Source organism: Strix aluco, chromosome 16 (genome assembly GCF_031877795.1).
Source record: "Strix aluco isolate bStrAlu1 chromosome 16, bStrAlu1.hap1, whole genome shotgun sequence".
Taxonomy (NCBI): domain Eukaryota; kingdom Metazoa; phylum Chordata; class Aves; order Strigiformes; family Strigidae; genus Strix; species Strix aluco.
This window is the reverse complement of record NC_133946.1, coordinates 12,210,811-12,232,309: the sequence shown is the minus strand read 5'-3', so window position 1 is coordinate 12,232,309 and position 21,499 is coordinate 12,210,811. Positions and strand designations below refer to the sequence as shown.

The 21,499-nt window shown below is 56.9% G+C and overlaps 3 protein-coding genes across 11 annotated transcripts in view; 2 read left to right on the top strand and 1 right to left on the bottom strand.

The window, feature by feature from the left end:
* Window positions 1–6,883, top strand: part of PTDSS2 (phosphatidylserine synthase 2) — a 42,777-nt gene extending 35,894 nt beyond the window's left edge. For all 5 annotated transcript variants that reach the window (XM_074842539.1, XM_074842541.1, XM_074842544.1 and 2 more), the window contains 2 exons: window positions 3,394–3,579; window positions 4,414–6,883. In XM_074842539.1, the coding sequence (XP_074698640.1) occupies window positions 3,394–3,579; window positions 4,414–4,558 (331 nt within the window). In that variant the 3' untranslated portion in view covers window positions 4,559–6,883. The remainder of the gene's footprint in view (window positions 1–3,393; window positions 3,580–4,413) is intronic.
* A 1,869-nt stretch (window positions 6,884–8,752) lies between these two features.
* SYT12 (synaptotagmin 12) lies at window positions 8,753–19,557 on the top strand. 5 transcript variants are annotated; one of them, XM_074842545.1, is made up of 8 exons: window positions 8,753–8,848; window positions 12,803–12,867; window positions 14,361–14,554; window positions 14,883–15,275; window positions 17,441–17,656; window positions 17,731–17,851; window positions 18,082–18,215; window positions 18,850–19,557. In XM_074842545.1, exons 2-8 carry the CDS (start codon window positions 12,831–12,833, stop codon window positions 19,021–19,023), a joined length of 1,269 nt encoding a protein of 422 aa, XP_074698646.1. In that variant the 5' UTR covers window positions 8,753–8,848; window positions 12,803–12,830; the 3' UTR covers window positions 19,024–19,557. The 5 variants fall into 5 exon arrangements, with proteins under 5 accessions (XP_074698646.1, XP_074698648.1, XP_074698649.1 ...); XM_074842547.1 differs by lacking the exon at window positions 8,753–8,848 and adding an exon at window positions 8,868–8,891; XM_074842548.1 differs by lacking the exon at window positions 8,753–8,848 and adding an exon at window positions 9,621–9,904.
* IGHMBP2 (immunoglobulin mu DNA binding protein 2) overlaps window positions 18,099–21,499 on the bottom strand; it is a 44,082-nt gene continuing 40,681 nt past the window's right edge. Inside the window, exon 17 of the mRNA XM_074842537.1 lies at window positions 18,099–18,227. The gene's annotated coding sequence lies outside the window, so the exon portion shown is untranslated. The remainder of the gene's footprint in view (window positions 18,228–21,499) is intronic.

Below are 21,499 nucleotides of genomic sequence, written 5' to 3'. Positions count from 1 at the left end.
GTTGTTGCCTTGGCTGGCAGTGACGGGATTGTCTGAGATAAGCTGATTAGATCTCTTCAGCTAACCTTGCAGAATGTAGTCTAGAAAGCAGTGAAGTTCAAATATGAAGACTTTCTTTTTCTCATTCAGGATTATTAGTATCTGCAGACAGTTCAAGGGCATTGCTTTCAGGAACTTGCTCTGAGCGTGGTGACAATGAAATACCTAGAATTGAAGTAGTTCAAGAGGAGGGGTCGTTCTTGAAGCTGTTCTCCAGCTCTTGCCCACCACTCTCCTCCTGGGATCGACACGCTGCCTCCTGAGTTTGGGAAATACTCCTGACCAGAAGTGTCGTGATGTCAGAGTCTGTAGCATTTCACCGTGTTGTATCTTCCTGGTTTCTAGTCTTAAGTCTCTTCTAAGGAGTCTGCATTGAGGCCATGAATTTTAATCTTATTCATCAAATAACAAAAGGACTTTTCTTTAAAATCTTTCATGAGTAAAAGGGCAGGAAACCAACTTCCCTCCGCAGCTTTAGGTTCTGCAGAGCTCTTCTGTTGGGGTTGCCTTCAATTCTTTTGTCAGCGTGCTGTCATAAGGTAGTGAAAGAAGACGATGGCAAATGAGGAGGCAGATCAGCAAAGCAGAAAGCTGACCTAGTCATCTGAACAGCTTGAGTCCACAGCGAGACATTTGCTGTTTCGTTTTCTCTCTCTCTCTGTGTTAAGGCTGGTTTCTGCCCTTTTAATCTGCCATAGCAAATGAACCACCTGGAGCAGTTTCTGAAGTCCTTTCATGTGAGTTGGCCGAGGCGGGATGCTGTTTAAAATGGAATCACTCATCCCATCTGCGTCAGCAAGAACCTACACTTGATTTACCGCATCATATTTTTTTCCCCGTATATTTGAACGATTTTGTGCAGCTTGAACTTATATATTGTGTCAAACATGACTCTCTGGCCTCGTGTTTAAGAAACCGTGTGTTTTGTGTGCTTGACTTGCAATGACCGCCCTGGATTCAGGAGAGGGAAGAGAAGCTCTGTCTGCTCTCCGTGCTTAGATCCTTCCCAGATAGTGAGAATCCAGGGGGATGCAGTGGAGCAGGCGTGGCTGGGCAATGGGAAAAGGCCGGCTGAAGGAAGGCTGCTCTCCCCAGCGCAGCTGCCTGCATCTGATGAGAAGAGGGGAAGAGAAACTGGGAGTCAATGTGTAGCTGCAGCTCGCTCTGCCCCAGCATGGCGGGAGGTGCTCGTGGAACCAGGCAGGGTCCAGCTGGAGGCGGCGGGAGGGCTCGTTTCTCTGCCTGGCAGAGCAGCCACTCCAAGGAAATCCTAATCAAGGGTTTGTTAGGTGGCTTCTTTTTCGTCCACTGCATGGTGAAATCAGCAAGGAAGTATATCCCAGAGAGCTTGAGTATCACAGCGTCGCTAGGCCGGTGCCTCAGCCCGACAGGAGCCGCCCGCCGCAGGAGCCAGAGGCCAGACCAGCATTTCCCACTGCTGCAGAGGCCGTGTGAGGTGTCCGGCCCTCCCTTCCAGCCCTGCGGGGGTTTGTCACATCACTTCGCTCCCCATCTCCTCTGTCCTGCCCCAGTAGTGCTGCCGCTTTACACCCAGTTCTCCCTGGGGCTGTTTCACTTCCATCTTACTCTGTGGTAGGAATGGAATAACACAGCTGGGCTAAGGAGGAGGGACCTGGCAGGAAAATGGTCTTGGGAATACACTGTGGTTGAGGGAGAGGGCAAGGCCCTCTGCAGAATAGATGCTCCCTCTGATTGAAGCAGAGACATGTAGAACAAGGGCAGAATAAGGAATAATAGAAGGCAAGAACAGCCACCTCGTAAGTTCAGTTGGTGGCGCTTCTGTTTGCGTGGTTCATCTCAGGCCTCTTCAGAGACGTTGTAATCAGTTAAGGGCTAACGGGAAAGTGCACCAAAGTGCTTTGTGTGTTTTTTAAATAAAAGACACCATCCAAAGGCTGTTGGGAAAAGTGTGTGCTTGCTCGTGAAACAGCTGGTGATTGGGGTGGTTGAGGGTATTGCTTTTCTCAGGTTCAGTCTTTCTTGATTCAAAGCAGTTGGATTTCAGGAAACATTTAATTAAATCATGACTTTGGAGAAAGAAAAAAAAAAAAAAGGAAAAAATGTGCAACTTCTAGTAGCTTTCTCTTGATTCTTTCCTCTAATGGGAATAAAATTCCATTTTAGATTCAGAAGATGGGTGGTGGAAGAACAAAAATTTAGTCTACCAAGCGGGAAGTGATGTCCTTGACTCTGCTGTTGGATAGCAGGTGTGCACGCAGCCATGGTGCTGCAGTGGGCAGTTCAGTGCAATCCAGTGCATTAAAAAAAGGGCTTGTTCTGTTGCCCAAACAGAACCCCACTGGTTACTGACACATGAATCGTCTGGTCTGTCAGGTCAGTAAGCCGTAAAAAGGTCCAGTTAGAAATGATGTGGACGGAGCAGGTCGAGGAGCGGAGGCTCCGGCTGGTTTAGCACAAGCAGCTGAGCAGGTTTTGAGCCGAAAGCTGTTCCTGTGAGGGTGATGAGGTTTCCTGACAGCAGCTGTAGGTATTTTGGGGTGTTAGATTTCCCATGCAGGACTAGGTGACCCAAAAGATGGTGTTTCCAATCTCTCCTCCTGCAAGTAGAGCCTCTGGATAGATGGCTTGATTCCACTGCAGTTTAATTTCTAGCATTACTGATTGATGAGCCCTTCACTAGACTTGTACACAGCACTGCACTTCTCATTGACTTGTCTGGTACTGCTTAAAAACAAACCCTGGGGATTAAATATTAATCATGTATTTGCCCCAAGGTTGTGTTGTCCTAGAAGTGAAACGCCGTCCTTGTGTCTTCCAGTATCTTGCCTGTTTGTTATTGAACGTTCTTCTTTCAAAATCCGTTCAGAGATCATTAGTGACAACTCATTGAATACCTTTTTGGGAAGAGAGCAGGTTGCAGAATGCAATTATACGGGAGGTAACTATCACCACGGCAGTGTGACTTGACGTTTGCAGAGGAAATCTGGGAGTAGAGCTCCTGTTTCATCCTGTACCCTGAACATCAGCTGTTGGTTTATGTGGATTTACCGATACCCTGAAAATGGGGATACTTCCTTGCATCGCATGATGATGAAGTTTAACTTCCCATGTTTTCAGAGCTTCTGAGAGGAAACTTAAGTAACATCAACAGGAAAGTTGTCAGCCTGCATAGCCTTAGTACGTGTGTAATCCAGACTAGGCTTTTAGAATTGTACAAAGCTGAACGAAATCATTACCCCAGCTTTCTTTTTATGAATATTTCTCTGAATTTTATAGCAATAGCTATAATTTCTCTGAATTTTATAGCAATAGCTATAATTTCTCTTAATTTTATAGCAATAGCTTTGTTTTACCTGTGCATTTATTTTGCAGGAAGTTCTATAAGAAGTTGGGTCAGCAGGCGTGGCTGGTTGCTGCTATTACTGCCACGGAGTTTCTGATCGTCGTGAAGTATGATCCCTACACGCTCACGCTTTCTCTTCCTTTCTACATCACCCAGTGCTGGATCTTGGGGATTATACTCGTGCTCACCTGGACAGCCTGGCGTTTCTTCATTCGGTAAGTGGGGTTTGAGGCGCTGTGGTCAGGCCTAGCCCGGGTCTGGGTGGGGAGTTGCTCTGGACATCTGATCAACAGCGCGTCTTCAGACATGTGCTGTCATCAGCCTTCAGCGCCTCCTGAAGATAGAGCACAGCCCTCGGATGGCTGTAGCTGCAGTGGTTTGCTCTAAGAATTATTAAATAAACAGGGAGTTTTCTGTGCGTGATCCTGGCAGTTTTCTTTCTGGATCAGCTGTGGTCTTTGTGGGACTATCACGTTAGTGTCGCTGCAGGAACAGGTGAACAGTGAAGTGCCTGACTCCACCTTGTCTTCTGGGTGAGTGGTGATGGCAGACGAGATCAGCGTTTTGTTCTTCCTGTGCTCTGAGTGAGACAAGACTGAGACGCCTTGCAGCTTCATTGCAGGAACAGTCTGCTGTGCTGGTGTTGTCCGAGCCACCCCAGCGTCAGCGACAAGTCAGCCAAGTTGAATGCTCTCGGTTTGGATGCTGCTGCTCTGTAAAAGTAAATGAAAAGCAGCTGCACAAGGCTGAAAGGATGACACTGATCTGTAGAGGAGGCCCCGTGCAGCAGCAGTGGCTGCTCTTACTGGGCACGCCGTTGTGTTACGCTTGTGGAAGAGCTGGTAACAGCCAGACTGCTGGCAAGAAACACAAATTTCAAGTGAATCAGTGCCATCAGCAATTCTAGAAATGTGCAGCCAAAAGACTCAAGTGGGTTAAGTTATCCCAAGGGCGCTTGCATCCAGGACAGACTTGCCTTCTTGTCTTTATTGTATATTGGAATTGTTGCTTCACATCACTGGTTCACGTCTGTTTGGTTTTCTTTCTAGTGACATCACTTTGCGGTATAAGGAGATAAGGCGACAGCAGCAAGAGCACAAATACGAAAAGGACAAATGCTTGAGCAATGGTGATGGACTCTCGTCAATACTGGATGAACAAAATGGGAACAAACTAAGGGAGAGGAAACTTTGAGCAACAGACAAAGGGCTAAAAGGAACTCGTAGTGCTCAAGTTGGCCTGGACAGTTTCAACCTTATCCTACCTAACTTGTAATTTTCATTGTTAGCTTTCCAACGTGTGAAAATCCTCTCGAGGGGAAGATGTCACTTTGACACACACACCCTTTCTCCTCATGTACACCTAGTCAGAGTCGGAGAAAGTCTGTGTAGAGGGAAGTCAGAACCAACACCGTTGCGACGCGACGGGATCTTCATTCAGGCGTGTTGTATGTCTTCCTTGAAACCAGGGTTTGGAGACAAGGGGCTTTCAAACAAAGCGCAAAGGGAATCTAGCTGATCTATTCCCAGTAAACTGTGAGATTCTGATTTTGACGTTTGGGCATTAGGAACACTTGTTTTGGAGTGTACAGATACCAGACACAGGAAAGGAATTTTTTTTTTTTTTTCTGCTGAAACTACCTTGAGCTGTGGAGTAAGATTGTGTAAAGTGTTCAGCCACCAACTGACAGAACTGCAGCGAGATAAACAGATAAAATGAAACTTGTGAACAAGTTGCGCAACTTGCACAGAATGTAATACAGTACACTACTGTTACAGCCCCTGTAGTACGGGGGTTATTGCCTTTCTCTAAACTGACTTTCCACATCCTGGAATAGCCTACAATAGTTTTATGTTGTATCACAGCTCTAGGGAGACAGACAACTTCTCCTTAGTTCTCTTTTTTTTTTAAAAAAAAAATTTCTTTTAGTCTTAGTCATCTCTTAAATGTAAGGGAAGGGTAAATAAGAAAGGTCAACCTGCCTTTCCTTCGCTTCATGGAGTAAAATGTATCGCAAGCAGAAAGCTGGGAGTTACTCCGTCAGTCTTAAGTTATTTGCCTTATTGTCGGCTCTTTTAGTTTGCTTACCAAGAGGGTTTCGTTCTCGGTGTCTGCTGCAGGGGCAGGTCAGGTTCTGCCACCCCCAGAGCTGCCCCGTTCCTGCCGAGGTACCTCCAGGCTGAGCGATCTCCCGTGTCCAGCTGGAAGAGGCTTGTCCGCAGCCCCACACCCGAGAGCTGCCGGCGTGCGCCAGCCCCGCAGAGAGCGCAGCGAGGCAGCGCGTGGCCTCCCCAGCGCTGCGCGGCCGTGGGGGTCTGCAGGCCGGGCCAGGCAGCGGTATTGCTGGTGACTCAGCATCTAGGAAAAGAAACTGGAAACCTGGGCTGCTTTTTCTTTTTCTTTGGGGTCATTATTTCAAAATGTTAAGTGCTACACTAAGCATCAGTTTTGTAACCTCTGCTCTAAGGCTTTGCGTTGGCGTCTGAGGCACTGACGTAACTGTAACCGTGTCACTTTTTAAATACTGTGATCTAATCTGGCTGTTAAGGGATATTTTTCAGGGAGGTGTTTATCCAGAAGAAAGTGACATAAACACCCCCGGTAAAATTTCGAGAGTGCAACCCCAAACTTTTTAAGTGGCAGGAGACTTGCAGAGCTGCTAACTAGCAAACATCCGCATTTTTGATCTGTTTTGGTCTTGTGTGGGAATGACAACCAAAACCTGCATTTCTCCTGTGTGTACAGTGACCCAGGTACTTTCCACCCTGAACGACTGGGCACTGCCTTCAGTTAATGGAGCGGTTTGGTTGCATCTGGAGAGCTCAACAAATGAAGGAGAGGCGGTGGGCCAGGGGCTGCCCCAGCTGCTGGCAGAGGCGGAGGAGGGTGACCAGTACAGGAGGTGGTGTCAGGCTTCTCTTGAGTCGCTCAGCGGCTGCTCAGAAATGATCCTGTGGTGCTTCCGTGAGGTAGTGAAGAATATCTGGCTGTGTAACTAGGTGCTGATGGTTTGAAAACGGGCAGAGAGTGCGGAGTTGAGCGAGTATTTATTTCTATGCCTTCCCAGCCAGAGGCGTTCTAGTTCCAGCTCCAACTGTTCCCCGACTGTTTGGTAGCTCGTACCAGTGTGTTGTGCTTGTGTGGTCCCGGCTGAGCGAGACTCAGGTCAGGCTCTCTCCATTCTCCTCGTGCTGATGAACGCTGGCCCCCCTTGATCTCTTTGCCTATGACCTCCCGGGTCTGTCTCGTGGTTCGGGTAGTGGCAGGCACCCCCGGGAGGGACCTTCCTTCTCCCCTCCCCGCCAAAGACCCCCCGAGGTACATTTGAAACAACTGGTGAGGAATAGCGAGTGCTCGAGGTGTTCTGCATCTGTCCCCTGGTAACGGCTCTGGAGCTTTGACCTAATACATAAACCACTGACTTGTTTGTCTACACCCATCTCAACAGCTTTTATGGTTAGTCTGGATAACCGAACCGGTGTAATAAAGCGATGTTTGCTGGTGTGTTCTTTGGTACAATGTGTGCCTGCTCCTGGTTTCTCTCTCTGTTGCCTCGCAAGTGCGAGTTGCTCTGAATTCTCTCCCGCAGAAGGGCTGTCGGCTGCCTCAGCGCTCTCCCTAACGGATGCTGGGCCCTCACCTAACGAACTTGTCCAGATTTTCAGAAAAAGGGTTGTTAGAGGCCCTTGCTCCGCTGGTGTAATTCAGAAGCACTCTCTGCCCGCTGTGAGTGGACTCGGGCTGTGCACAACCTGTGGGGTAACATCGTGGTCCAGCGCTTCCCTCCGAGCGGTGCCCGCTGTCGCAGCTGGGCTCTGATCGTTGGGATCTTGCCTGGTGTTGGGAATCCTTTTGTGGCTGTCTCTGGGGGAAGTTCTCCGAAGCAGCCTCCTGTGGAGAAGATGAAAGGACAGCTGGTAAGCCACACTTTGGGGTGGCATAAAATGAGACCACCCCTGTGGGGATGAAGGAGGTGGCGCTCTCCCACCTCTCTACACATCTGTACCCCGCTGGGCATTTTCTTTACTTGCTTCCTTTGTCAGGAAAGGGCTCAGATGCCTCCGTGCGGGTGTGCCCGGGTACTGGGACTGAGACTGGCCAAAGGTGAGTTGCTGGTGTTAAAAGGGAGGATGCGGGAGGGTTGTGGGTGCAAATGTGCTCGGCTGACGCTGGGGGTGACGTTTTTCTTGCAGGGGGTTTGAGGCAAACTCACGGGGGATTTGGCACCAGGGGATTTGGTAGTTTTGGTGTCCCTCAAGGCCACTTGTGGGGCTGTTGTGTTTGTTAGATGGGTTTCAGGGGGTGGCTCCGGGTTGTTAATACCTGGATAGCTGGTTCTGCGGTGACCACAGCCGCGGGGCTGGAGAGCAGAGGGGCTGCCCACTGCGCGGGCTCACGGCGAAGGTCTGCTACCTTGGGCGGGCAGAAAATGGCTCTGATTATCACCGATTTGTGGGTGCCTCTCGCTGCCCTTTCCTCTCCCCCCGTCGCTGTTCCAGCTGCCTGTCCTCCTGGGAGGAGGCAGCAGTAGCAGCCAGGGATGCAGAAGGTTCCTTTGCTGCTTTCCCCCCCACCCCGTGACTCTTTGGTCCTGCCGCTGCCGTAAAGGGCCTGTATGATGCTTTTGGAATCATCAGTTTCCTGGCTGGGGGCATGTGGGCTTTTGCCCCCACAAAATTGCGATTATTTTGTTTTCTCCCAGCCACGTGGAGTGAATCTTTTGCTGTTTGAAATGACTCCTTGATCCCCTGGAACGGTGGTCAGGTGGCTGAAAACAGGGAGCGGGGGGAAGAGAGAAGAAGGGGAAGGGGGGGGCATCTCCATCCCCGGGCAGGAGAGCGCGTGTAGGGCAAGTCTGGCGGATGGTCGCCTTTGCCGCGGGCACGGAGCGTTCGCGGGGGGTGTGTGTGTGTGTTCTTGACGAACAGGCAGGGCTGGGGGGGTCCTGACGAACAGGCAGCGCTCAGACCTTGCGGCGGGAGACCCCCCGGTACGGCCGGGACCCCACATGTCCCCGCACCCCGGCTGGGGGGGGTTGGGGGGGGGCAGAGGCTGGCGCTGCCCGTCCCGGCCCTGCCGCAGAGCGGAGCAGCGCGGCCGCGGATCTGCCTTATTGGGGGGGGGGGGGGGGGGGAACGGGAGGGGACGCAGGTCCCGATGGGGGAAACACTAATGCGGGGCCGTGGGGAGAGGGGGCGGGGGAAGCTGCGGGGGAGAGGCCCCGGGGGGGCGGTGGGAGGTGGGATTTGGGGCGGCCCCCCCTGGAGCCGCCGGAGCTCGGCCTGGGGGACCCCAACTCCGCGGAAGGGGTGGGGGGGACAGAGGGGGCAGTCCCTGGTTCACCCCAGCGAAGGGGGGGGGTGGGGGGCGGAGCTGGGCCGCCCCCCCCCATGTGGAGGCCCCGCCCGCAGTCCCCGCTCCGGCGGCCGCGGCCCCCCCCGCCGCCATCGGCCAGAAAATGCATCTTTTTCCCCCAAAGGAGCGGTGAGTCGGAGCCCGCGGAGCTCCCCGGCTGCCAGCGCGCAGGGTGGGCGGCTCTGCCCGGGGCAGGGGGGCTGGGGACAAGGGGGGGGGGGGGGGGGTGTCGTGGTCCAGTCCCGAGGATGCGACACGGGTGACAGCGTGGGGGGTGCGCAGGGGGGATGCAGGGGTTTGCCTGGTGTGCCCAGGGCTGCCCACACCCAGCGGGGGGGCGTGTGGGGGGGTTTCAGCGTCCCTTCTCGCTCCTGGGTGGGTTTTGGGGTTTGGGGATTATTTTTTTTTTTACGGTAACTTCCCAAGGAAAGTTGCCAGCCTGCGGAGCTGGGCGCTGAGAGCCTGGGAGGCAAACCGAGGCGAGAGACCTCCGCACCGTCCCCCCGGGCCCCCCCAGGTCCGCAGGATGCCCTCGCCCCGCTGCCCCGGGGGGAGCAGAGCAGCTTCTCGGCAGCCCCGGGGCAGAGGAGCAGCGGCCGCCGCGTCCCTCCGACAGCCCCGGCCGGGAGAAACCGGGTGGGAAACGCTTCCCAGAGCCGCCTTGTTCGGTGCTGCGGGGCGGGGGGGGGGGGGGCGGCCGCTTCTCCTCCCCGGCTTTGCTAGGGGGGTCGGGCTGGGTGAGAGCAAAACCTTCAGCAGGATCTGGCCCGCTGGGAGGGCGCAGAGACCGCCCAACTCATTGCACTGGTGAGCGGGAGGTGCAGCCCTCAGCCCCCCCTCGGCCGGCGCTGGGAAGCGGAGCCTGGCAGCCGGCCCCAGGCCCGCAGTGGAGCCCCCCCAGCCTGTCCCCCATCGCTGCCGGGGGCTCTTCGGAGCCGGGAGCCGTCCCCGCTGACCCCAGAACCCGCGGGGAGCTCTGGGGAGCGCGGGGCCGGATCCCCGAGACTCCCCACCCGGGTTAGCTCGGGAATTGCTGCATTTCTCTCCCCTCTCGGGGACGGCCGGGGAGCAGCCGCGCTGCTGCTGCTCAGCGAATGCCGGAGACCGTCAGGAGGGTCCCCGCTCTTCTACGCGGAGCCCCAAAGATATTTTTTTCCTGCCCACGGTGATTTTTTACCTGCCCAGGTAAAATACAGCAATAGGCCTTGGGAAGGATCCAGGCTTCAGGCGCTTGCGAAGCCGGCGCTTGCCGTGCCGAGCCCCGTGGCCGTGGGAGGCGCAGGGTGGTGCAGGGTCCCCATCTTCGGGTGTAAATCAGGTGGGATTGGTGCCTGGCTTGTTCCCGAGGTGTAGGTCTGCCGGGACAGCGGCTGCTTCGTCTCTGCGGCTCCAGTGGTGGGATGGGGAGGGCAAGAGGCGAGTGAGTCTGGGGTCGAGCATGAACGAGGGGCAGAGCCCGAATCTTTGTGTTTTGTCGAGTTTTGGACGTGGGTTTTGCGGGTTTTTTTTGACAAACTTGATGTTACTTTTCTGCCTTGCGGCTCGAGGCCAGACCGGGCTTCCCCCACGGGCAGGAGAGGGACGGAGGGTGGAAAAACCTTGCCCAGAGCCCGGGGTGGGTGGGTGGGTGCGAGCGGTGGGGCCGGTGCTGGAGGAGAGGAGGGGTGCTGCTGGAGGGTCCAGCTCAGCAGTGAGATGAGTTTAGCCCGGTCTCAGGTGCCCGGTGAAACCAGGCGGTGGTGTCTGGGTTAGGGCAAGAAGGAAAGGGTGAACTGGGAGATCGCTGCTGTGCTTTACAACTCAGATTGGGACGTTTGGGGGCTGCAGTGTGCTCGGGGGGGGGTGTCTGCATGGCGTGGGGCCGTACCCGTGTCGGTCCAGGTGCTCTGGGACCAGCAACTGGGGTTTTCTGTGTGAGCTGTTTCGGGCCCCGGTCCGTCACGGTGCCAAAACACCCCCCTAAGCCTGAGGGGACGCCCCCCCCTTTTCCAGAGGGGACACGTGGCTTCGTTGCTGTTTCTCTCCCCGCATCGAGACATTTTATCACCCCCCAAGCAGGAAAAGGTGTCCCGAGCTCTGCAGCAGCTCGCCAGGAAAACGAAGCTGCCCCGTCCCTCATCAGAGGGAAAGAGCAGCCGTCCCTGTGTCGCTCCCTGTCCGGAGCGCGGTGCCTGTCCCCTCCCAATCCCTTGAATTTGATTTCCCAGGAGGGGATTTGAAAGGCAGGTCGGGGGGACGACAGAGCATCTGGTGAAACACTCACAGGGAAGAGCTTAGTTAACATAAAATGCAATAAATCCCTTCCCCGAGCGCCCTGAACCTTCGTTTGTTTGCTCAGGAAAGGCTGATATTGTTTTGCTAATAGGGAAATGCCACCTAATTGAATTTCTGAGCCAAACGCTGCAGTCAGTTTGTGTCTCTGGGTGATGCCTTGGAAATCTGCTCAAGTTGCTGCTTAGAGCTCATTAGAAAGGGATGTTTTGGGGGAAAAAGCTTTGGAAGAAATGGAAAACTGTAAAGAAATGGAGGGTTTTTAAAAGGGAAGTTTGTCCTTCGGCAGAGAAAGTTGGTTCTGAAAACTTCTGGATTTTCATATTCAAAAAAGCCACCAGGAAACATCGGAAGAAATGGAGCCTCTTAGGCACGACAGTTTTTCAGGACATAAAAAGAGGCTATTTTGGGTAAATCTCCATCGTGTTGCGCTATTAAGATGTTGGTGCGGATTTCCAGCATTAAACAGCAAAGTGTCCCTTAAGCTGAGCTTAGTCTGTATATGACCTGAGTTTAGCCCGTTCTCAGCAAAGATATTACCGAGTGTTTATCCACTGCACACAGAGGTTTATGCCTGAGGAGGGAGGTTGGAGGAGGAGATGGGCACCTTCTGGCCCTGTCCCAGCCTTGCTGGCGGTTTGGGTTAGCGACTCGATTATGTTTAGAAACCCCCCTCCTCTTGCTGTTGTCCCGAGGGTGGCCCTTGCAGTGGGGTCCCCCAGCCGGGTCAGGCCAGCGTGGCTGATATTTTACACTGTAACGCATGGCAGTTTCCACCTTGAGCTGTTAAAATCCAAGCCTGGATGGTCTGGGGGGGTTGATCACCCCCACGGTGCCTGAACCTGTGGGTGTCCGAAGCGAGCTGGAAGGTGGCACCCAAATACCGAGTGACCCCCCACCCAAGGGCGATCCGGCTCTTCCTCCGTGTGCCGGGTGGGTCCAGGGCCGTGTGAGTTGTGGAGAGGGTTTGGGGGGCTCCGGGGAGGGGAGATTTGAAGTGCGGGGCTGAAGATGGGGTTGGGCCTCAGAGGTTGTGGTCTGCGGTCTGTGGTCCGTGGCCCCCCGGCAGGGAGCAAGGGGAGCTGGCGCAGTTCATGATGGATTCGCTTGCTGGGAGCTCGTGGGGTTTCCCAAACCCCCTTTGCGCAGCAGGAAACACCCTGGCGTGGGCAAATCCCCTTCGGCATCGCGCGGTGCCTTTGCTGGGACTGCTTGGGCCAGCAGCCACTGCACGCTTAGGATGGATCTTGCGTAGAGCTCGCCTGGGAAAACCCCTTTGGGGAGGAAGGCGATCGAGCTTCCCTGCTGCAGGAATCGATTCTCGGGGAGCGGCATCATCTGAACCCTCTGGCCGCCCAGAGCTGGGGCTGCTCTTCTTGCTCACGGCCGCGGCACGGCCGCAGACGCAGCGCGGCCCCTCGGCTGAGGCAGCTGCGGGAGGCAGAGGCAAGATTGAAGCTGGAAAAGAGGTTAGAAAAGCAGCGAGGGGCTTAAAGGGCTCCCGGAGGGGAGACGTCCACGCAAAGAGCAATTGCAAATGTCACCCGTTGAGTTCTCCCGAGGTAAATCCTGCGGCTCTGCGTCTCGGCGTGGCTGCTCTTCTGCTTCCCATGGGGTTTTCAGTCCCTTTAGCTCCTCTGTTAGTGCCTGAGGTGCTTCAGCGCACGTTTGTTCTGTGCCTGGAAGAGGAGCCAAGCCCAGGAGCGATGGAGGGGGAGCAGCTAGTTAGCATCCCTGCTAAAAAAAATAATGGAAAGACAGCTATTTTAAAATTTTTCTTCCCTCTCCTAACTGACTGTCTCGGCATTGCAGGCTGTCCCGCTAGCGGGGAGCGTTGGCCATGGACAACGGGCACATCAGCAGGTACCGCTCAAGCGGTGAGTACTGAGCCAGCCCCGGGGAGGGGCTCTGGGGGCAGAGCTGCCCGGGGCTTGTTCGCTGAGCTGCTCTCGGGAGGGATCACTGATCCTCGCTGCCTTCGGCAGGAGGAACCCCCCGTGGCACTTGCGCACGGGTTTTTAGTTTCCTCATACAAGGGTACGACCCTCTAAAGCCCCGAGCCTTCCATCGGTAGCCACTCACCCTGGAAAATGGGTGGGTGTGAGTAGGAAGTGGGTTTCTAGCTCAGCTGGGCTTTGTACCTGGGGTTATTCAGAAACAGGAGCCAGTAAAGGGTTATTTTGCCCCAGTTTTACCCCACTGCTGCAGCAGGAGTGTGTGAGCTCCGCGGAGCTCGATGGCACCGAAGACCTCGCTGCACGGGAGCGCCCTAGAAAGCTGCAGCGTTTCCCCCAGCATCCTTCACCGGGGACGCGGGGGAGAAGTCACGGCCCTTTGCGGAGCCGAAGGGGCTGGGGTGGGGCTGGAGGGAGCAGGACCTGGCTCCTACCCCGAGGCATTACCCCCACCCCCCCCCCCCCGCCCCGAGATCCCTCTGGGCTGCTTGTGGCCCTCTGGAGGGGTCCGAATTGGGCGGTTTGGGTGTGAATAGTGGGTTCCCTTCGCGGGCTCCTGCCGAGGAGGCTGGGGGGAGCAGCAGCGTGTCCCCCCGCCCGGGTGTGCTGTGGGAGGCAGCTGCCCTGGGCTTTTTCTGGCTCTGAAGCTGCTGCTGAAGGAGGGAGCGCCACGGTGTGACGCGGGAGGACTCCCCGGCAGCGCTCTGTAATGAGAAAGCTGCTTTTTTTTTTTTTTTTTTGCTTCCCCTTTTTTTGTGTTACACTGAATGATTGGTGTTGGTTCAGTCGCTGGTGTGATGGAGGCTGGTGCAATGCAGCAACAACTGCTCAGTGTACCATCGCGGGGCTGCCGTGTCCTCCCCGCTTTGCAGCCACAAGCCCGGCCTTTCTCCTGCCTGGGTCACAGCAGCAGCAGTTGTGGGTTTTTTCCCCTGTTTCCAAAAGCTTTTCGTTTGCTTTTTTTTTTCCCCCCCTATTTCTGGATTTTCTTGGCATCCCCAGCCCGTGGGAAACCTGGCAGCAGCGAGGGTTTCCCTGCGGTGGAAGGGGCGATGCAGGCATGTGCTGAGCACCTCTGTGAGTGGGACGGATCCACAGCTGGTGAGGGGCGCCCCCAGCACCCCGGGGCGATGCAGCAATTCTCTGATTCTCCTTGTTTGCTGGGGAATGGGGCAGAAATCCACGTGCCCTTCGCCTCCCAGGAAAGCAAAGCGCCAGCACTGTGGTTTCTTGGCTTGCAAAGCTGCTGCCTGATGCCATTTGCAACACGCCCAAGTGGGACCCTGCGGTTTATCCCCCCACCCGCTCGGCCGATCCCATCCTCACAGCTTAGAGCTGAGTTTCTGGCATGGAAGCAGCTGAGGATGAAGCCTCTGCCCTGGGGCCGGCTCACGGTGCCTCTTGTCCCCCCGCAGTCGCCACGAGTCCGCCGCGGTGGGAGATCGGCATCTACGCCGCCGGCGCCTTGGTGCTGCTGGGGGTGGCTGCCATCAACCTCTGGAAGCTCTGGCGCTCCGGCAGCTACCCGGCACCTTCCCCCTTCCCCAACTACGACTACCGGTACCTGGAGCAGAAGTATGGGGCGGCGTATTCCGACGTCAAACACAAGGTAAAAGGGTGGGAAGTTTGGCTCGCCTCCTTTCCCTTTGCAACACGCAAAGCTGCTGGAGGGGCAGAAATACCAGCGGTGACCCCTCGGGGCCGGGGGGGGAGCTGTGGGCAGTGGCCTGGTGCTGCTGGAGAGCTCGGGGGGGATCGGCGCGGAGCTGCTCAGTGCGGCCTGGGAGCTGCAGGAGGTGCAGGGCTGCTGCCGCGGCAGCTTGAGGCCAGGCAGGGGCTGTAAGGCATCCAAAAAGGTGCCGGTGAATCCCAGCTGTCCCCGGCTCCGGGTGAAGGGGCGGGATTGCATCGCCTAGTTTTCCTTTCCCTGTTTGCAGCGAGGGATGGCCCCGGGCTCGCAGAGAGCACTGGATAAGACCTCACCCCCCCGCAAGACCAGCCTGCGGGCGGACGACACCTTCGAGAGCATTAACGAGCTGGGGAGCCTGGAGCTGATGAGCAAAGACCTGGGCCTGGCCCCCTACGGCCCCTTGAAGAAATCCATCTCGGCCGACTCCCTCAGCTCCATCTCCTCCATCGGAAACAACTTTGGGCAGGATTTCACGGTGGGGCAGGTGGAGGTGTCCATGGAGTACGACGGGAAGGCGGCCACCTTGCACGTGATGCTGCTGCAGGGCAAGGACCTGCTGGAGAAGGAGGACGCTCGCTTCGAGTCCTGCTTCATGCGCATCAGCCTGCTCCCGGCCGAGCAGATCGTTGGCATCTCCCGGGTGAGCCGTGAGCCGCTCTTTGCACGAGAACCCTGTGGGGACGTGGCATCGCTCGCTGGGCGCCCGCTGCAGCCTTTGCTTTTGGGTCGCAGCATCCCTTGGCCAAACTCCCCAAGGCAGCGACAGGGCCTTGGCAGGAGGGAGCTCCGGACGCGCTGGGGCTGGGGGCATTGGCATGGGATTTTTGGAGCTCTGCTCGGAGGGGTTCAGCATTCCGTGGTATAGGGGGGTCCCGGGTGGGTTTGTGCATCAGAGACCCGTCAGAGGCAGAAATTTCTCCCTCTTGACTGGGATGTGTGATGACTTTGTCTCTGAGCCTGGCTTGCAGCGCGTTTTTCTGCTCAACCTTCCCTGCTCTGGGGGCCGGGGATGCTGCGGAAGGTGGAGGACGCGGCGTGGGGTGGGATCTGGGAAGAGGCGGCGTTTGGGGCTCATCCTGCCACGTCCCCACACGCTCGCTTCGCCCTAACGACGCCCAAGCGTGGTGCCCCGCCGCCACCCCTCCGCTCCGCGGCAGCCGTGACGCTTTCCCTCCCCGCGCGGGACGCGGCGGCCGAAGGTCTGGGCGGCTGCACCAGCAGGGCCAGAACCAGGGGTGGATTTGGGGCAAAACCTCCTTTTCAAAGTGCCTAAAAGCTGCTCTTAGAAAGCAGGAGTCTCAGTTTTCTTTCAGCAGCTGCTTTTTGCAAAGCTCAGGGTCAGCCAGTTTGATTTGATCAGGATATTCCAGAAAGGTGCAGAAAGCTTCATCCCGCTATGGAAGCCTTGCCGCGGGGGGGGAGGTACCGATCCAGAGAGCACAAAACCACTGCCTTGAAAATATTTCTACAGTGCCCTTTTAAGACCATTTCTACATCCGCAGATCAGGCTCTTTATTTATGCTCTGGAGATATTTATTATTTAGCATCATTATTTATAATTCACCAGCGCTATTTACCCTCTTTTGCTGTCCTGAGACAAGTCATAAAGACACATTTGGTTCTTTTCCTTTAATGCTTTACAGTACTTATGACTTTTGGTGGGTTTTTTTTTTAAATAGCAGCTAAGATTTCTGTTGTACCTTTCATCCAGAGATCCCAAAATATATTGTCGGCTGCAGCCAGGCAGCCATCAGGGCCAGAAAGCAGCTGTAAATCTGCTTTCCTATAGAAGCGTGTTGACCCCCCCTGGGCCACCAGAGGTCGGTGGGAGGTCGGTGGTATCGGGTGGGAGCACATGGGCCCGCTGGGTGAGCGAGGGGATGGGAGGTGCCACCTCACAGCTGCTTCGTGCCCTTCATCCCCAGGATGGAGCACGGCTCGGAGCAGAGTCCCTCAGATGAGATGAACCATCTCCCAGGGCTGCATGGGCATCCGGGGGTGCAGCGCAGTGGGGTGAGGGCTGAGTCCCCCGGTCCTGCAGCGGGATCCTCTTCCAGCACCACAGCTGGCTCTGGGTGGGCAGCGGGAGCTGGGGGCTCCACCCCATGCCATCAGGGCTGCGGGTTCCCATCCCTTGGGATGGGAGGCCTCCCTCCAGCACAGGCCCCCGATCTGTGCCAGGTACCTTGGGTGCCAAAAGAAACAGGGCTGGTGTAGGAGGAAAAAAGTCTTTAAGTGATGATTTCAGAGCAGATTCCCCCCTGCCAGTGCTTTGGGAGCAGGTAGTGACCAGCACCCTGCAGGATGGGGCCCAGGGAGCTGCTGCTGCGTTTGCTCCAAGGGACGTGACAGAGACAACGTCTGGCAGAAAGCGTCGTCCCCATTTGGCACATTTGGGGGTTGCAAAGCCCGTTGGCTCTGCCTCGGAGAGGGGCTGGGGGTTGCACCCCCTCAGCCAAATCCTGTAGCTGGGAGTGGCCAAGTCAGCCACGCCGCCGAGCTCGCAGGGCTCTTGCATCTGAGAGCACCAGACTGACCTTAAATGTTTAATTAAAAGAATTAATGGGCAACACGGCAGGTCACAGCCCCTATTTTCTATCCCAGTCGCTGAGCAGCTGCTGCAGTCGGGTGGGAAATAACCTCTGTCCCCATCGAGGCTGGGACCCCCCGGTCCTTTGGGCTGGCGGATGCCCTGCCCTCGCCGCTCCTCACCATTCCCACGAGAGAAAGGGGGGCGATGTGGGATGTGGCCCCAAAACCTGGTGGGTATCAAGGCAATTTCCACCCCCGTCTCCACCGTGGCAGATTCAGCGGAGTGCCTACGCTGTGGCCTTTGACGAGCGCTTCTCCATCCCGCTGGACCCGGCAGCGCTGGAGGAGAACAGCCTCCGCTTCTCTGTCTTTGGCATCGACGAGGACGAGAGGAACGTCAGCACCGGCGTGGCCGAGCTCAAGCTCTCCGACCTGGACCTGGCCACGCGTCCCTTCAACGCTTGGCTCTACCTGCAGGACATGAACAAGGTGAGCGGGGCGGGGGGGTCCGTCTCCCACCCAGGGTTTTTTTGGGGGGGTTGATGGGCCGTTGTATCCCACAGGCGGTGGACACGGTGGGGGAGATCCTGCTCTCCCTGAGCTACCTGCCCACGGCCGAGCGCCTGACGGTGGTGGTGGTCAAGGCCAAGAACCTTGTGTGGACCAACGGCAAAGGGACCGCAGGTGAGCAGGGGGTGTGGCTGGGCGCGGGGGTCCCTGGGCCTCCTGCGGGCTGGAGGGGCCTTTCTCCCAGTTCATCCCACCGCGCCACGCGGGTGTTTACTGGAGCGGGTCCCGCTGAGGCTGGACCCGACTGGGAAGGCCAGCCAGGGACGGCTTGCCCCGCTTTCTCCCTGCCGCAGGGGACACACACGGCTGACCCTGGGGCTCTTCTCTCCCCTCGCCCTGAGCAGATCCCTTCGTCAAGGTGTACCTGCTGCAGGACGGGAGGAAGATCAGCAAGAAGAAGACAGCGGTGAAGCGGGATGACACCAACCCCGTCTTCAATGAGGCCATGATCTTCTCGGTGCCAGCCATCGTGCTCCAGGTGGGTCCCAGCCTGGGGGGAAGATGGCGGTGGGGGCGGCACATCCCTTCGCTCCTCGGTCCCCAAATCCCTGTGCTGGGGGGCTGGTAGGAGCTGTGGTGTGGGGATGTACGTCTAGGGTTTGGGGAGACGTATGCGTGGCGGGGGGGCACGGATGGGGTATGGCTGTTGGGAGGAGCATGTACGGGTGGGTGGGGGGATGTAGGGGGATGTAGATGTGTAGGGTGTGGTTGTGTATGCGGACGGGTGCGGAGGGGTTTGGGGGATGTTGGAGAAAGTAGGGGGTGGTGTCAGTATGGTGGGGGCATGGGAGGATGTATATACGTATATACACACATACAGGGTGTGGCTGTGTCTGGGGAGGAGCATATAGGGTTGGCAAGTGGGGGGGTGGGTACGAATGGGGGGTGTAGAGGGACATGTGTATATGGGGCACGTACATATGTTTTGGTGGGCACATATTTATGGGGTGGGGGATATAGGGGACGTTACGTACGGGTGAGGACTGGGGGTGCGTTTGTGTGCACAAGTCTGGTCAGGGAGGGTGTGGGGGTACGTATTTGGGGGGGGCAGCGCTACCAGTGCAGCGACCGCCCGGCGCCAGGCCCTTGTGACAGCCTCGCGCTCCCCCCAGGACCTGTCCCTGCGGGTGACGGTGGCCGAGTGCGGCGAGGACGGCCATGCTGACAACACAGGCCATGTCCTCATCGGCCCGGCGGCCAGTGGGATGGGCATCACGCACTGGAACCAGATGCTGGCCACGCTGAGGAAGCCTGTCTCCATGTGGCACCCGCTCCGGCGGAACTAGGATGCTGCCGGGGCGGGGGGGGGGCTATCGTGCCCCCGCGGCCCCGCGCCCCAACACCGGCTCTGCGGGTGGAGGGGGGGCTCTGCCCGGCTGGGGGATGCCGAGACACGGTGTTGGCAGCCGGGCAGGGACCGGGCGGCGCCGAGGCAGAGCTGCCAGCGCTCCTCGGGCGGGACAACTCGCCGCCGAAATACTCGGAGGACGGAGCAACTTGGCGGCTGCGTCTCCCCCCGTCTGCATCACCCCCGCATGCGCTGGGGGCTGCCGACAGACCCGCCATGAAAGGAGCCCTCCCTTCAACTGGACCAAAACCACCAACAACCTCCCCAAAGCGCTGCCCGGCCGCCAGCTGGGCTCCCAAGCATCCCCCGTGCTCCCCGGCGGCCCCCCAGAATCGGTGGTGCCCTTGAATGTGGGCCCCAAGGGCTCCTGGGGAGGGGGTGGATTTCTTTGGAAGGTGGTTTTTGGTCAAATGGGGGGGGAAAGTGGGGAGGGGGTTGATAAAGTGCCGGCCCAGCGTGGTTTCTCTTGGTGTATGTGGTTTTTCTGTTGGTTTTTGGAGGGATTTGGGTGAGCTGCACCAGGGCTGAAACATTTCCAGTGAGAATGGAAAAAGGGACAAAGAACAGCGGAAAAAGTGATTGTTGTTGTATCATAGAATCACAGACTGGTTTGGGCTGGAAGGGACCTTAAAGTCCATCCAGTGCCACCCCCTGCCCCATGCAGGGACACCTTCCACTAGCCCAGGTTGCCCAAAGCCCCGCCCAACCTGGCCTTGAACCCTTCCAGGGAGGGGGCAGCCTCACCCCCCTCACAGGGAAGAATTTCTTCCTTAGATCTCATCTAAATCTCCCCTCTGGCAGTTTAAAACTGTCACCCCTTGTCCTATCCCCACACCCCCTGATCAAGAGTCCCTCCCCCCTTTCCTGTAGCCCCTTTAAGTCCTGGGAGGCTGCTCTAAGGTCTCCCCAGAGCCTTCTCTTCTCCAGCTGAACCCCCCCAACTCTCTCAGCCTGTCCTCACAGGGGGGGTGATCCAGCCCCCCCCGAGCATCTTCGTGGCCTCCCCTGGCCCCACTCGAGCAGGTCCGTGTCCTTCTGCTGTTGGTGCCCCCAGAGCTGGACCCAGCACTGCAGGGGGGTCTTCTGAGAGCGGAGCAGAGGGGGAGAATCCCCCCCCTCGCCCTGCTGCCCACACTGCTCTGGATGCAGCCCAGCACACGGGTGGCTTTCTGGGCTGCCAGCGTATGTTACTGGCTCACAGGCAGTTTTCCACCCACCAACACCCCCAAGTCCTTCTCCTGCTCCCCAGCCCCTCTCTGCCCAGCTCTCTGCTGCCTGCAGAGCCATCTCTGGACTTGACAAGTGGTTTATTTTTTTTCAGGTTGGTTTTTTTTCAGGCTTTCTTGGGTTTGAGGTCAGTACCAGGCTGAATGTGATCCCCTAAAGGTCCAACACAATCAGGGTTGGCTTCCCCCCCCACCCGGCCCCTTTTTCCAGCTAAACTAACCCTCGGAGTTGCTCACAACCCCACAGCAAATTCCTGCTCTTCTGACACAAATCTCATGCCTGGGGGTTCTTTTGTACCAGCCCAGTCCTGGAGTTGCCCTTTGACTTGCTTATCCTCAAACTCGCTCGTTTTATCCAAACTCGGGCACTGAGAGGAGCATCTTGGCCCTGTGACTGAAGGCAGACAAAAAATACCCCTAATTTCATAGTTTTTAAGATCAGCTCCTGTTTCAGGGGGAAGGGAGGGAAAAAGCCTGGATCCTGCCTGCTCATGACCAGCCCTTGGGTGAGGTTTGGGGGTTCTGGGGGTGCCAACGGCCGCCTCGCACGGCAAGGGCTGGTGGGCAGAGGCTGCCCTGGGGCCCAGCTGGGCTCTGCCTGCAGGATGCCAGCAGGAACCCAGGATTTGGGGGCATTTGTGGCCATTTGCCGGAAAGCTCATGCCACGGGGGCAGCACGGGCAGCAAGGTGGGTGCTTGAATGATTTGAGCAGGGGGGTGGAAAAAAAGTGTGAATGAGCCATTTATCCCTGATTAAAGATGACACGGTGGTGGTACCCCCAGCTGGCAGCAATTGTCCTTTCTGCTCATCTCTCTTCCCTGCCTGACCTTCATTTTGGGACAAGGCTGTGATTTCTCTGTGGCATCTCCCCCCGCCACGGGCGCTGCTCTGGCTCTTTGCCCCACGTACGCCCAGCACCGCTCACCAACGCGCAGATTTTCTTCTCCCACGCTCCGGCTCTTCCTCCTCCCCACCTTCCCCTCCCTGAGCCCCCGTGTCCCATCTGCTGCTGCGCCAGCCGGTGCCATCCCTGCCACGGGGCCGGGGCACGAGCCAAGCGCTGCTCGGAGCCGAGGCAGGCACAGGCTGGGCTGGCCCACGACTGGGGCTGCAAAGGGTGTTTTGGAAGGATGAGGTTTGCTGAAGGTTTTTTTTGGAAGGTGTTCACAGCCAGGACGAACAGGCAT

Bases quoted from the DNA above. Each gene is read 5' to 3' on its own strand.
- SYT12 (XM_074842545.1), top strand. From the start codon at position 12,831: ATGGACAACGGGCACATCAGCAGGTACCGCTCAAGCG. The intron at 12,868-14,360 runs GTGAGTACTGAG...GTCCCCCCGCAG, and splicing joins CAGCAGGTACCGCTCAAGCG to TCGCCACGAGTCCGCCGCGG. The intron at 17,852-18,081 runs GTGAGCAGGGGG...CGCCCTGAGCAG, and splicing joins CAACGGCAAAGGGACCGCAG to ATCCCTTCGTCAAGGTGTAC.